At 38.7% G+C, this 15,302-nt stretch overlaps 1 protein-coding gene across 6 annotated transcripts in view; it reads right to left on the bottom strand.

Annotated features, from left to right (window-relative positions):
* The window catches only part of NALCN (sodium leak channel, non-selective), a 314,412-nt gene that overhangs the window by 55,660 nt on the left and 243,450 nt on the right, over positions 1-15,302 (bottom strand). For all 6 annotated transcript variants that reach the window (XM_041731319.1, XM_041731318.1, XM_041731317.1 and 3 more), the window contains one exon: positions 13,142-13,215. In XM_041731319.1, the coding sequence (XP_041587253.1) occupies positions 13,142-13,215 (74 nt within the window). The remainder of the gene's footprint in view (positions 1-13,141; positions 13,216-15,302) is intronic.

Below are 15,302 nucleotides of genomic sequence, written 5' to 3'. Positions count from 1 at the left end.
GCAGGCTCCACACAGGGAGCCCGACGTGGGACTTGATCCTGGGACGAAGGCAGCACTAAGCCACTGAACCACCGGGGCTGCCCAAGATCAAATATTTTAATGTCTCTTTTGATCACTTAAGGCTTATGAAGTGCGGAAATAGCATGTGTTCAAAATATGCTTTTTAAAAATTAAAACATTTTAAAAGATTTTATTTATTTATTCATGAGAGACACAGAGATAGGCAGAGACACAGGCAGGGGGAGAAGAAGCAGGCTCCCTGCAGGGAGCCTGATGTGGGACTGGATCCTAGGATCCTGGGATCACGATCTGAGTCAAAGGCAGACTCTCAACCACTGAGCCATCCAGGTGCCCCTGAAATATGTTTTTTAAAGGGGAAGTTGATCTTAATTTTATCTCCAGTTAGAACACTATGCTATACCACTCAAAAAGTGGGCTGCACACCTATAGGAGATGAGACAGTAATAAAAAATCAGACATTGCTTCTTGCAAACCGAAAATGTACAAATCTTTATCTATATACTATGTTAAGCTATTAAGGGAAACCTGCAAGTCGATATGAAGCAGAGCTGAATTCATTTAAATTTCTTAAATGGGGGATCTGACCCGTCACTTGGAAGGAACATGATCTTTATATATGGTGCCTTATAGGAATCTACTACTGCGCTGAAATAGTAAGTAAGGAATTTGAGGCTTTTACTAATATACCAATAAGAAGTGAGGTGTATATTTCATGAAAGTTACTCAGTGACAGACCTAGTCAGAAGGAAGAGTATTTGGATATTCCATGTTATATTTTGCCACTTGAAATTTTTTTTATTAGAATTTAGATGCTTTTTGATCTCACCTGAAGACGAATACATTTGCAGGACGAAAACATTCATTTATTTGCTGCCTAGAGAAAAAGTGAAGCTGCTAATATTGAAAACACACACTATGAACTTCAGGCACAGTCTGGCTTTTCTTAGGGGCCAGACCAGAGAGTCCTGATATTAAGGTTTTAACAATGTCTTTTCCATATCTCTTTTTAATGGCAAGTACTAGAAGGCCAGTTTTTTAGAAACTCCACCTAGTGGTTTAGTAGAGAAAATTGCTCTGCCTGCTTGTCTTGAACTGAGAGGCACAAGGCTTCAAGTGTCTGGTGAAAAATAATGAAGTCTTTTGTCTTGTCTGAGTGAGGAAATTCTCCATTATGCAGGCATATGTAATCCCTTTATTCCTGCTCCCTGGAGGGGAATTACAGTGAGGCACTTTCCTTTTCCCAGTTGGGGTTAATGTTATGCCCTCTCTACCTTTGAAAGTAAAACAAGACTAGGACCCCTGATGATGATTCAAATGTGGGAATATTCTTCAGCAAACACACATTCCCAGTTGCAAAAATATTACCCCTGGTTTCTTGCCAAGCCTTTGAAAAAAACATATGAAAGATTGATTCTTTTTTTTTCTTCTCCTTCTCTCTGCATTGCCTTTGTGCTGTGGAATTTCAATTGCCCCTTATATGACAGCCATGTATATATATATATAATCTTTTATGGAGGTTGAGGGAAGAGAATCAGGTCTTAAGAAATTGTCTCTATTTTTCTTGACATTCCTCCATCTAAAATATTTTAAAATTGGCCCAAAGATTATGGTTATAAGAGAGATCTTTGGAGCTTTATTAGCCTTTAAACACCACTAGTTGTTTATAGAAATAGTAGCAGGGGGTCCTCGGTTTCTTTCTTCTTTCTCTCTCTCCATATCTTCTTTCTTAATGTTCCAGAACAAGGGTGTGGGAAAAGCCTGTACATTCTGTAATGAAAGAGAGGCCTATGAGTCTTCAAATTATTTTCATTCATTATAGAAAAGTTAGATCGCATGAAACCATCTGGTATTAAACATAATTACCGTCTAAAGGAACTTCAATGTGACTTTGCAGAGCGTTAAATTTGAGGAATTTTACTCAAATCTTGAGCTCCACAAGGTTACACATTGCAAAGTATTATTGAATGTTGGTTAATATAATGTAATCACACCAACAGAAAACAGGAAAATAGTCCTTCGGTGGTAATTACATGAAACTATGGCTGTAGAATGGTGTAAGGGAATGGGTAATGAGTATTTCCTGGGAAGGCAGGGCTCTTACCTGACTCCAGGAAAGTGACAATGAGATCCTCCAAAGGGGAGACAACAGCAGATGCTAATAGGTGAGCTCCTCTGTAATGGCCTCTTGCTGAGATGAGGAAAAAGCTGCATTTTTATCGTAGTGAATACCCAACTCCTTTGTGAATCAACCCAGTCCTGAGTAAATGGATATAGCTCTTTACTATTAAGCGACATCCGATTTATTCTTTTCAATCTTGCGCTATTCATCAAAATGTTGTCATAAATACACATGTAAATACATGGGCAACCAGAACCTCATTGTAGATTGAAACATAAAGGAAGCTTTAAAGCATTATATCATAAGTAGGTAAGATAAATAAAAAAGGAAATCAGCTCATGGGAAATCTCTGCCTTTAGTACATCTATTATAATTCAGGAAATAGAATGTCTGAAACTGCACACCACATTTGGGATTTAAAATTTAGTAATGCTCCATCTGACTCAGAAAAACATAAATTACAGTGCAAAGATTGAACTATTTATTATAACAAAAGTGAAATTTTGCAGATGTTGCATAAACCATATGAACCAATTTTTATACAGATACGGATTTTCTTATACTACTTATTACCTTATGCTCCAACGATAAAATAGTAAAAGAAAAATCCTGTTCAAATATATTGCTGCTTCTGTTAGGCAAAATTAATAGTAGCTCTCCTGATTCGTAGTCACTTTGTAATAATGTACAAATCATGTACAATCTCAATGTAATATAACATTTTGATTACCGCAAATCGGGAAATACTTAGGAAAACTTCTTTAGATATATTATTTTACTATGTGTGGTGACAGATGTTAACTAGGTGTAAGTTTAATGATCAGTTCACAATATGCACAAATTCCCTTGAATTATGTTGTATACCTGAAATTAATATAATGCTATATGTCAATTGCATCTCATAAAAAAATTTAAGAAAAGTTCAAGGAAAGAAAGTTTGGTTTTAAAAAAGCAAAAAAATATATATTATTTTGCTTAAATTAAGTTATATTTTGCCTCTTTGAAATTTTCACCTTTTACCTTTTATACAAATGCTTACACCCACAGATATTCTTATTGCTCTCTGAATACACTTACTTTTCATATATTTACTTAATCTGTTTCTGCAAATGTCTTTCAATTAATCTATAAGAGTTTTTAAATGTTATGAATAAGAGAAACCAAAAACTAGGCAGCCTAAATAGAATCACAGATAAATATTTATGATATCTAATATTTGATTACATATTTGATCAATATTTAATGTTTAGATGGTAATATACTCAATATTAATAATTAGTATTCAATATATTAACATCTATAAATACATGATACATGTTAACAAATATCTTTAATAAATCAGATGTTAATAGTTATTTTATTAATGTTGAGTATATTAACACCCGATACTCTGTTTTTTGAAGACTTCAGGTTATTCTTGCCAAATGCTTGTCATGAAAAATGGCTGCTATGTCAGGAGATTGACCCAAACCCAGCTTTAGGGGTATCTGCTTCTTCTCATCCACAGGGTCTTTTCGGGTCCCCTCCCCTCCCGCAGCTGGAGCACATAATGCTGAGCAGTTGGCAAGTCTAATCCGCAGGTCTGTGAGTGGCTGCGAGGCACTCAGGTCCTCTGGGTGGGGCTGAGTGCATCTTACTAGTCGTGCCCAGAATATGGAGCTGCAGAGAACTCAGATGACCTTCTCCAAAGCTGCTGAATTGCGAGGCTAAATGATGAAACAAGAATTTGAAAAGGAGAGCCTGTCAAATGGGAAGGAGCACCCCGGGTAACATGCTAATGCTGTGCATTATTAAGCTCTCTTAGATTTCCATTTAATAGGTCCTGCTTCAGAGAACTGGAAGCTCTGGGTCTAGACAGAAGAGAACAGAATAGGAATGAAGGAGCTGCTTGTCCTTTCCTCCATTTCCCTTGTCCTATAGCTAATGATGTGCATAGGAGCAGGTGGCCTCTTAGCATCATGGGGGTTTAATTTGAATTCCTTCCTCTAGAACACTCCATGATCTCCTTAGTCTCTGCAAAATCAGGCTCATCTGTCTTCCAGAGGAGTGTGGCCTAGATGCTTATGTTCTAGAAAGAGCTCAGGTGTCAGTTCACCTGTCCTGCACCCTGGGAAGGTGGAGCTGGGACAAAAGGGACCTGGAAGAGGCCGCAGGGCAAAAACAAATTCCTGTAGCCTACAGCCCATGGAAAAGCACCCCTGGCTAAGTCCTCACCCACCCAGAAGTTACAGGGCTCTGAAGTGAGGTGCACACCATGTTCCAGGTAGGTGGTTACAACCCACACAGAAGACAGTGCCATGCTTGTCTCAGCCACACTAGCCATTGCTGTTCTGCGGGCGGTGCCTCTGATCGCAGGTACAGATTTTCTTCCAGCTGGTCCTTGGGCCCTGATCAAGGACCTGATCAAGCCCCTCCTCCCCAGTGATCTTGATTTAACTCCTGCTCCAACCACTTCCACCTGCCAGGTCAATCAGGCTCACCTTTGCCAACATCTGTGAGCATGCCCACACCTCTCCCTTTGGTCTTGCAACATGCTGGTCTCTAGCTGTTTGGCTAGGTCTCCTAATTCTGAGATATGACCAATTTTTCCTGGTCCATCCAAGCAGAATGGAAAACATCACAGATGCACTTCAGGTATTTCAAAGATCATGGATTTCCATTCCCAGGACTTTCTCCTAAACCGACACAACATACTCTCTATGACTGTCTGGACCTGAACAGAAATGAGGTGACCTTTGTAGGCCAGTGTCAAGAAGACCACACAATTTCAGTCCAGGTATGAACTTTCCTGACTGGCTTTTCCATCACAGTTTGGGGTTTGAGTTGTGACAAATGTCCAGCAAAAGATCTTCCATGAAGACACTTCTGTTACCCCCAAGATAATTCAGGGCTGGCTCCCCTCTACAATGGGAAATTTTATGGAGGGTGTGGAGGGAGAAGGAAGAAACCAGAGAGAGTTATGGTTCTAAAGATTTAGGCTGCCCCAGAGAGCAAGGATGCTAGTAGCACCTTCGCATAAATTGGAAAAGGATGCCTCTTCCTCTTGAGGGATGTAGTCCTATGCCAGGGACACTGCCTGGCAATGAAGGTGTGTCTTAGCAGGGAAAGTGCAGGCTAGATTTCAGTTTCTAATTGCCCCTTGACTTGGCCACTTTGTATGATGCATAATCTGTATGTGTACCCTGAGAAGCAATAAGAATGAGGGATCCTCTATAATTTGAAAGCATAGAGTCATAGTTAATACACGGGTTTTGGAATTACACAGACCAGGGTTTGATTCCTGGTTCCTTGGCTCCCTGACTCACTAAACAGGGTGACTTTAGGTAATTCATCTAAGCTTCCTGAGCCTTATGTTTCTTCATCTCAAAAACAGAGTTAATAATCACTGTCTATCAGGGGTTGCTAAGAGGACCTAGTGAGACAGAGCTGGTAAAGGAGTCCAGTGTTGAGCACACAGTCACCCTCCAGTAGATGGGAGAATTTAGTTGCATAAGTTGTTGGGGATACATAAATATGGCTACCAAATTGGGAAATCAGGTTGTAGATGATGTCTGATAGCCAAAACCATTTCTATGGTATGTGATCTTGGGAAAAAGTACTCACCTGGTCCAAGACCCAGTTTTGTCATACATACCATGGGGGTAATAATAACATTTTTTCCTGCATAGGTGTGTTGTACAGATTGGCTGAGATAATATGCATTAAGACCTTAGCATCATACGTGGGTCTTCATAAATACTCATTATTCATTCTTTTCCCATCTCCCTTTTCCTACTCCTATGTTCATGTTGGAAAAGCATTTTCATGGCATAATGGAAATAAGTTTAAGGTAGAAAACACTTTGTTTTATGAAACATTTCAGGTAAATTATTTTAATTATCAAAGTCACTCAGTAAGGGAACCGTGACTATGCTCGGTATGAATTTTCTTGTCACAGTTGTGTTCACAGAACTAGAGGTATTATTGAAGGTATTATTCACACCTGACGGTGTCATAAGCATGTTCTCAGGGCAAACATTTACTCCTTGAGGGAATAATCTATGTGTTCAGATTCTCAGAAAATGCCTGGCACATAGAAGATGCTACAGAAGTATTTCTTGGATAAATGAGTCCTTTCAGGAAGAAAATCCAGCTAATGCTATTTAGGAATCTGTATCTTAAGAAATACATTCTTATTTTATTTATATTTAAGTAGTATCCAAATTGTATTTCTAATCAATAAAAAATGATTCTTGCAGAGAAAAACTAACCCCCCATATCATTACTTATATTTAATTCTTTCTTAGTAAGTGGCAGTCAACTAATGACCATTCCTTAGACTTTAAAAAATTATTAATACGAGTGTGCAGCAAGGAAAATTTCATCATAGATCCAAATATCAGAATCCAATCCAAATATCAGAATGCAAATATCATCCTAGACCAATCATTCAAAAAGGCTATTAAGATACTTCCTAGCTAGCAAGGTACTGATGGCAAAGGATGGAATTTTCCAAAGTAATGTAAAACGTTTAATTATTTTATTTTGACATTTCTCTATGCATTCCGCCTGGTAGGAATGATAATGCATTCGTGCTGAATTTCAGGGCTCTGAATGGGAGAAATCTCAGTAGAGGCAGCGAGGCTGCTGAAAGCACATTGCTATTTGTTTTGATTCTTCCTGATGTAGTGAAAAGGTCACTGCCTTTTGAAGGAAGCTTTCTTTAGTGGAGCTGAACAGTGTAGGCCATGTCAAAATGAGAGTGAATTTAATAGCAACCCTGGAGTTTACAATTTAGGTGGTGGAACATCCTCCTTCTTACAGTCCTCTCCAGATAAGTCTTGAAGAAAACAATACAGATGCCCATTTGTGCCAACTGAATCCCTTACAGGCAAGCATGTGACTGTATTCTCAAGTTCTGTTGAAATGCCCCACTTTTGTTTCTATCAGAGAGTTCCCAAATAGATGGAGAAGTTCATTTCTGTTTTGCAGAGCACGGATTAATTTTTTTTAAAAAGTGCTATGTAGAAGAACACAAATGAACAAATTAAAGATGATTATGTATAGAAGTCACTGGTGACTCCAGTGATTCAAATATCTCAGACTCTAGGCCTCTTTCTTTCTGACTTTTTTCTTTGTCGGCTTGAATTTCCTGTTCATAGTAAAGGTATATGGCATACTCTTTTCTGGAATAACGTTATCCTGTTTCAAATGGAAATGTGGATCCCCTGAGCACTGAGACCCCAGGCAGCCCTGCCACTTAATTAGTACTAAGAACTCAGGCCCCTCCATCAATATGACTTTACTATTCATTCCAGGAAATTCCTGTCCAAGAATTTAAGGCTCTTAACCAATAAGTGATCTCATTATTAGCTTTAGGAAGTTTCTGAAAAACCACTTATCTGAATTATAGACTGAGGGACTGTCTATAGATAATATGTCTCTAGACATATATGTCTAGATAATATGTCATTCAACTGGTCAAACCAATCACCTAAAAATGATTGGTTCTCATCAAGACTCAGGCCAAGACCCTGCCCAGTTCAGTCCATCAAACCTAAACACGTTTTTAAATGCCGTTTTCTATTTTTTTAAAAGATTTTATTTATTTATTTGACAGAGATAAAAAAGCGAGAGTGCGCACAAACAGGGGGAAGGGCAGAGGGAGAAGCAAGCTCCTTTCTGAGCAGGAGCCGGATGCAGGACTTGATCCCAGGACCCTAGGATCATGACCTGAACTAAAGGCAGACACTTAACCAACTGAGCCAACCAGGTGCCCCTAAATGCTGTTTCTAAAAATTAGTTGTAATTTATTTTTAAAGGCAATGCACGTACATGGTTAAAAATTCAAGAGAGAAGAGAATAGATACTTAGATTGAAGATGACAACAGAAAGTCACCCCACATCAGGAAGGAAAGTAAAAAACAGATGTGCAGACTCCCTTGGAACAACTGACAATTGAAATGTGGAGCCAAATCAGGTGGAAAGAACACTGGGGGCACAGGGAGGCAAAGGGGTGTCCCCCCTACTGTGCCCCCACCCCCAGGGCTGCCCCCCCCCAGCACAGTAATGGTTACCTGTCCATAACAGCTGCTTATGACTTATGTATCCCTAAGAGTCCTCAACTATTTATTTATTTATTTAAATTCAACTTGCCAGCATATAGTACATCATGAGTTTCAGAGGTAGTTTTCAATAATTCATCAGCTGCATTGAACACCCGGCGCTCACCCCATCATGTGCCCTCCTTAAAATTGAGCTATAATTGACGTGTAACACTATTAGCTTCAGGTATACAACAAAATGATTTGATGTTTGTATATATTGTGAAATGATCTAACTCTTACATCAAGAATTCTGCTCAATCTCAGTCACTGAAAACACTTAAACCTAAACCCCAAACGTTATAAATATCCACTCCTGATCTATCCTTTTTGAGATGTTAGTAAGAGTGCTGAGGTGGTGGCCTCCCTCACTGTGACAAGTATTAAATTTCACTCTGATTAATCAACAGATTACTCAGACAACCAATCTAGGCAGTCTACACTGCAAAGGCACGTAAGGGAGTTAAGGTTAGAGAGGAACAGAGCCAGATGCTGACACCAAGTTCAGTAGATTGTGTTAGACTAGGGGGGACCCTGAGGATCACCTCTTCCAATCTTTAAATTCTTAGGAAACTGAGGATTTAAATAATTTGCCTGTTGACACAGCCAGGTCTCTAGATACATTAGATCAGAGATTTGTTTTGTATCCTTTCCCCCAAATATTTGTTATTTTTAAAAGTTATTTCTAAGACACTAATATTTCATATTATCTTCCTCATAACACATTGGATTTCAAGTTTATGTGACTTATCTCTATCCGCACCCAATTCAAAACACATGCTCACCTGTGACATACTTGCTAAAATGGTTCAGCTGAGATCTTCTTTCTATGCCTTCCCATAACGCTCTTGCCTGCCTCCCTGGGGAGGAACCTCTTAGATGAAATTAAGGACAGTAAATACTTGGACTATGAAAATAAAAGACTAAGGAAAATCAAGAGTGATACAGCGCTACAGCAAGTCTCTGGTGGACTTCCATTCTTCCATAACAAGGCAGACCCATCCACGAAGATACATAATCTGTACCTCCTTGTCTTTTTTAAAAATATTTTATTTATTTATTCATGATAGACACACACACACACACACACACACACAGAGAGAGAGAGAGAGAGAGAGAGGCAGAGACACAGGCAGAGGGAGAAGCAGGCTCCACGCAGGGAGCCTGACGTGGGACTCAATCCCAGGACTCCAGCATCACGCCCTGGGCTGAAGGCAGGTGCTAAACCGCTGAGCCACTTAGGGATCCACCCCCCACCCCACCTCCTTGTCTTAAAGTTCTTTTCAAAATCTCCCTTTCAAAATGCAAATAGTCATGGGAGAGGCCATTCTTTCCCCAGCTTTACTGAAGGATAACTGATTAACAGTGTTGTGTAAATATAAGGTGTAAAGCATGATTTGAGGCATGTATATGTTTTTTTTTTAAGATTTATTTTTTTTTAGAGAGAGAGAGAGAGAGAGAGAGAGAGAGAGAGAGAGCACTAATGGGAGGGGCAGAGGGAGAGAGAGAGAGAGCCTCAAGCAGACTCCACCCTGAGCTTGGAGCCCTATCTCAGGACCCTGAGATCATGACCTGAGCCAAAACCAGAGTCCGATGCTTAACCAACTGAGCCGCCCAGGCATACACACAGATGTGTGTATGTATTGTAAAAAGATACCACAATGATGGTAGTTAACGCATGCATCACTTCCCATAATTATGATTTTGTGTGTGTATGTGGTGAGAATATTTATGATTCACTCTTCTTAGCAAGTGTCAACTATACAACACAGTATTATTAACAAGAGTCACCAGACTGTACATTAGATCCCTGAACCCATTCAGCTTAAAACTAGAAATATGTATTCTTTGACCACTATCTCCCTATTTGCCCCCCACCCCCACCTCTTGGCAATCCCCAATCTACTGTTTCTATGAGTTTGACTTTTTTAGATTCCACATGTAATTGACATCATGGAGGATTTGTCTTTCTACTTCTAACTTACCCAGGAACACTGTAGCTTAATGAACAAAGAGAAAGGGCTGAGCCTAGGGGAGGAGAGTCTCCCCAGGGAGTAAGAAGACCCTGAGAGAATGTTAGAAACTTCTCCTTCTTTCCTATTTTGGCCTGAGGTGACTGTAACTGTAAATGTTTTCCTTTTTTTTTTTTTTTAATTTCTCTTATCTGTTCTTTCCTTGTCTTTTCAGTTGTTGTTACTCCTTGGAAAACAGCATGAAAAATGCCCATGGATCCAATCTATTCTTGACCTTTTTACTTACAGGTTACATTATAATGCAGGTATAATATTATTATATTATTATTATTGCTACTACTATATTATGAGTGAAATGAGATAAGCCTACCCAAAGAAACTCTCAGTTTGACATCCTATCCTTAGTTCTTACAGAGACTAATGTAGCACCAACAAGGAAACCATTTTCACAGGAGAAAAGAGTTAAATGGGCTTTTCTAAAGATTAAATTTATATTCTTAAAAAAATCTTAATTTTTTTTCTCATTGTAGCATTGTATTTCCTGAGATTGACTGGCTAACAGCTCCAGCACCCCCAGGGAGCTGCCTCTCATTTTGTGGTGTGCTGGCTGGGCTGTCGTAAAGTGAAAATGGCTCTGAGTGTCCCTGAAACTACACAATTATTGGGCAAGTCTGAGGGTGTCTCTATTCCCTGATGGTCTTAAAAATTTGGCTCAGAAAAAAAAAATTGGCTCAGGTACCCTTACAAATTCTCTCTCTCTCTCTTTTAAATAAATTTTCTCTTTTTCAAAACATTTCTGTACATTTGAAAATCAACAGCTAAATTTCCCCCTTACAGTGTTAATTAGCAGTAAAGGATGTGATTCCTAGCATTATCATATCTGTGCTTCAATATGACTTTGAGAAAACACTGGAGAGTCTTCTCCATCTAATGCATTTACGTTTATGACTTTGGGCATCATGAAGTCAGCCTTCAGTGTCATGTGGATAAGCCAAATCTGCCAGAAAAAGCCTGACTTTATGTTCTAAATCTAATAACACGTTAACACATGACCATGTGACATCTGCATTATTTCTAAGGCCTATCCCTAAGGTGGATGAATTCCTGGAAGGAGGTTTTCCAAAAACTTGTCACTTGGATAGACAATAAGACAGTAAGATGCCACCCAGTGGGATCCTCCTTCTGGAAAACACTGTGTGGGAATGGTCCCTGTGTTTGGCAACCCAGATCAACACACACCATAGTTTCACTTTCCTGTGTGTGTGAATGAGAGTCCTCACATTTCTTTTGTAAACTAGGAGCAGATGACTAAGGAAGAGTTGGTGAAAAAGGAAAACCAGGAGACCAAATTTAAGAAGAGTTCATAGGTAAGTGAGGCTCCGGAAATGGCTTCTTGCAAGTATCCCTGTCTGTCTCTGCTCAGAGGTCCCTGGTGTACATTCAGGAAGGTAGTTGTTCTGCATAGGTGGGTAATGTCATCGTGGTGCCTAATTTGGCAGGTAGACTCTGAATACAGGCCAGTGCATTACAATCCCCTCATGGATCATGGTGCATTTGAGGCTGAATTCTCTTCCCTCGGAGTGCAGGGGCACTCTTGCAGGGCTGGACCTGCACGGGGTCTGTCTTACATGAACAGGGGAGTGTCTTTAAGAAGCTAGGGATTGACACTACCAGAAATTTGTCTAGGATAGTAGTTACAGCTTGATAAAGACCCTGGAGTACCACATAGTGCTTAAGGCCAGCCCCATAATATCTGATGGCAGTGCCAGGATGGAGCCAGCTGGAAGCACACCAAAATTCAGATACAGGTTACAAATTTCCTGAGAAGTTTTCCTTTCTCTATTAAACCAGACCTTTTAGGATTATCTTATCATACTTTGTGGTAATAACATACAAGCCCCAGAAATGTTTCTTTTCTTCTCAGGAAAGGTATTCTGGTGCATACTCATATCTATGCAAGAACTGTCAGCTGAGGAAATAATGAATACGCAAAATACTGTCTTGACCAGTTAGGAGCACTTTTGGCTTATGAATTTCAGGTACTGTTATAAACTCAAAATAGATTCTCAAGTCCATTATGTTAGCCTTCTTTCCTCATTACAGTTACCCAGGTTATAGTGATATACACTCTGGCAAAAACTCTTTAATGACTATTCTTGGAACAGAGGTAGAGTAGAAGAGAGTTTAACTCCTCTTCGGCACAAGAGTGGAGGGAGGCTTCCCAGTATAAATTCATCCATTTACCTTGTCAGCCATTCTCCTTTCAGCCTCCTAGTATTTAGTTGTATCATTACACATCTGTGGAATATGTGCACCGATAAATTACATTCCAAATGCTTATACATTTTCATAAAGATCATGTTACTTCATATTATGCCAGTCTTATAAGATACTCCTAAGTAGCTAGCTTGTTTTTCCTTTGATACTTCATGAAGGCAGGTTTAAGAAAGTAGCATTAAAATGACATATTTTCTTTTTTTAAATGACATTTTCATAAGCATTTTAAAAGGGATATGGTTTTGATTCTTACAGATTTTAAATACATTTATTCTTCATAGATTAATAAATGATAATAACTTCTAAAAAGCTTACCCTTTTACTATTTTCCCCTTAGATTGTGATTTGTCCTTTAGGTATCACAAAAGACATAAAACATGGAAGAATAAAAGTAAGTTATTTTCATCTAAATGCTTATACTTACAATTTATGTGTAAGTACTTGAAAACAAATGCACAATTGATGTAATAAAACATTACTTTTCTCAGGAAAGATATTAATGATATATTTGGCATTATTTATAAATATATAGTTACCCAAACCTACTTTCTAGCAGAAAGAATATATATTTATATTCAGAATATTAGTTCATTAAAAAGAAAGAGCCCTTCTTTGCTTAATACAAACCCGCTTGTGTTTACATATGTACTAATGTTTAATGGTGTTACCTTAAGATTTTAGTGACTGCAGTCTCCTTCTCTAGAAGATTCCTTGCCCTGATGCTGAAAACAGACTTGCGAAGCTAAAAAATTAGAAGCGTGACTTTAGTTTTGTAATGTAAAGGGATAATATATTGACAAATCATTATATATATTACATAGATAATACTATTAAAACATTAAACATGATTTTTTCACTAAAACATCACTATATGATTGATACTATTTTTTTTTAAGATTTATTTATTTATTTGAGACAGAGAGAACAAGTGGGAGGGTTAGAGAGAGGGAGAGAGGATCTTAAGCAGTCTCTGAGCTCAGCATGGAGCCCAATGCAGGGCTCCATCTGAGAACCCCAAGATCACGACCTGAGCCAAAACCAAGAGTCAGATGCTTAATGGACCATACCACCAGGCACCTTGATTCTATCATTTAATTTTATCTTTTATTTTTACTTTTATTTGAGCAGAAATGTAAACAAGCTTGTGGGGCCATATGGCTGGCGGTGATACATTGGCTATGTTTACCAGTAATAAATAACATCTTACTCTAAACAGGCTTTTCAGTGTTCAGGGAATTTAACATTAAATTTAAATAAGGAATTAAAACAAATGTTGGACTCCTTCTTGCTATTGTCCAATAAAACGTTCTCTAATCCACCTTACAACTGTTGCAGGTTCTTGGCCTATGACCCAATACTAATCTGATGGATGAGTTCAAGAGTTGTTTTGCCTACAGGCATGGAGACAAATGAGATGAACTTTCAAGGCTGCTTCCTAGTTAAGAAGGGTGAAATTATTCCAAGGAAAAGCACTAAGGAAAACAAAATCCTGGAGGCTGCCTACAAACCAGAAGATTCTCCAAACTCAGCCCTGTCTTGCTAAATAGTTGCAGAAGTCAGAGGGGTGACAGGTGTACAGAGAACCAAAATGAGCAAGAACAGGACAGAAAGAACAGGGAAGCATGTCATCCTTAGAAGATTCATAATAACAAATTACTAGAAAGTGTAACTCCAGTAGTCAGACCAAAGATAATACTTGGACAACAACCTGCTCATCTTGATTAATAGACTAGGTTACTAAGTGCTTAGTATATTAGTGGCTATTAGATATACGGGTTAACTAGGATTAATTCAGAATTCTTGCTTATCAGAATTGAAAAGCAGAGTTACAAAGGCAGGGTTATGACGCATGACATTACCAGTAAAAAGTAGATAGTAAAGTGCTGGATGATATGTCTAGTAGGAAAGATAAGAAGGCTATAAGACCTCAGGTGGGGAGAGAAATAGGTGTGTCTGAAATAGCAAAGATGTCATTAAAGAAGAAGTCGCATGGAGACTTTAAGAATGGTTAAGATTTTTCATAGCAAAGGAGTACATGGGCAAAGGACTGCAGTTGGAAATGCTTGTATGGGGCAAAGTAATCTGGTGAAGACTATTTGCATAAGTGCTGAGCTAGGTGGAGGAAATAGTGTCAGGCATAATGTGTTCCAAACAGATCTGAGGGATAAGCAAGAGGCAGAACAACTCTGTGTTCACTAAAAATAGATCATCCAGTTTCTTTTAAACAAGGTAGTGACTTCAGGTGCAAAGTCACCGAGCTCCGATCTACAAACAAGCCTATAAACAACTGCTGTACTGTCAACTAGTATGTCCACATGGCCACAGCTGGAGAGGAAGTGGTGAACAAAACTGGCCTTTTCAGGCACACTTGATGACCTAGATAACATCATAACCAGCAATATAACTCATTTTTTACAGTAGATCTGCAATGAAGGGAAAGATCATTGAACACATTGGCAATTTTCCTCATAAGAGGAAAGATGGTAAACTCTTATTTTTTTCAATAATGAAAAGCTGAACTGGTTTCATTATTCACCAGAACTCTTGGAAGAATAAACTAATGCATAGACAAGGAGCTAAAAGTGGGTGTAATTTTTCCAGAAACTATACTGTCAGGGTTGTATAAGAAAGGCTGTTTACTGTGATGTATCATGAAACTTTCTTAAATCTCCTCCCCTGCCCTGAAGAGGTGACTTTTGGCATTGATTTGACCTCCTAGAGCTGGCAGCCTGTGTTCCAAAGAATGTTATTTAAAGTCATTTTCAGAGACAGAAGACTCAGCTGCAGGGTCCCATCATGATGGTGCTTCTGCCTTTTGATACCTTAGGC

This window comes from Vulpes lagopus, chromosome 16 (genome assembly GCF_018345385.1).
Source record: "Vulpes lagopus strain Blue_001 chromosome 16, ASM1834538v1, whole genome shotgun sequence".
Lineage (NCBI taxonomy): Eukaryota > Metazoa > Chordata > Mammalia > Carnivora > Canidae > Vulpes > Vulpes lagopus.
Note: the sequence above shows the minus strand (reverse complement) of the source record. Positions and strands in the feature narration are given on the sequence as shown.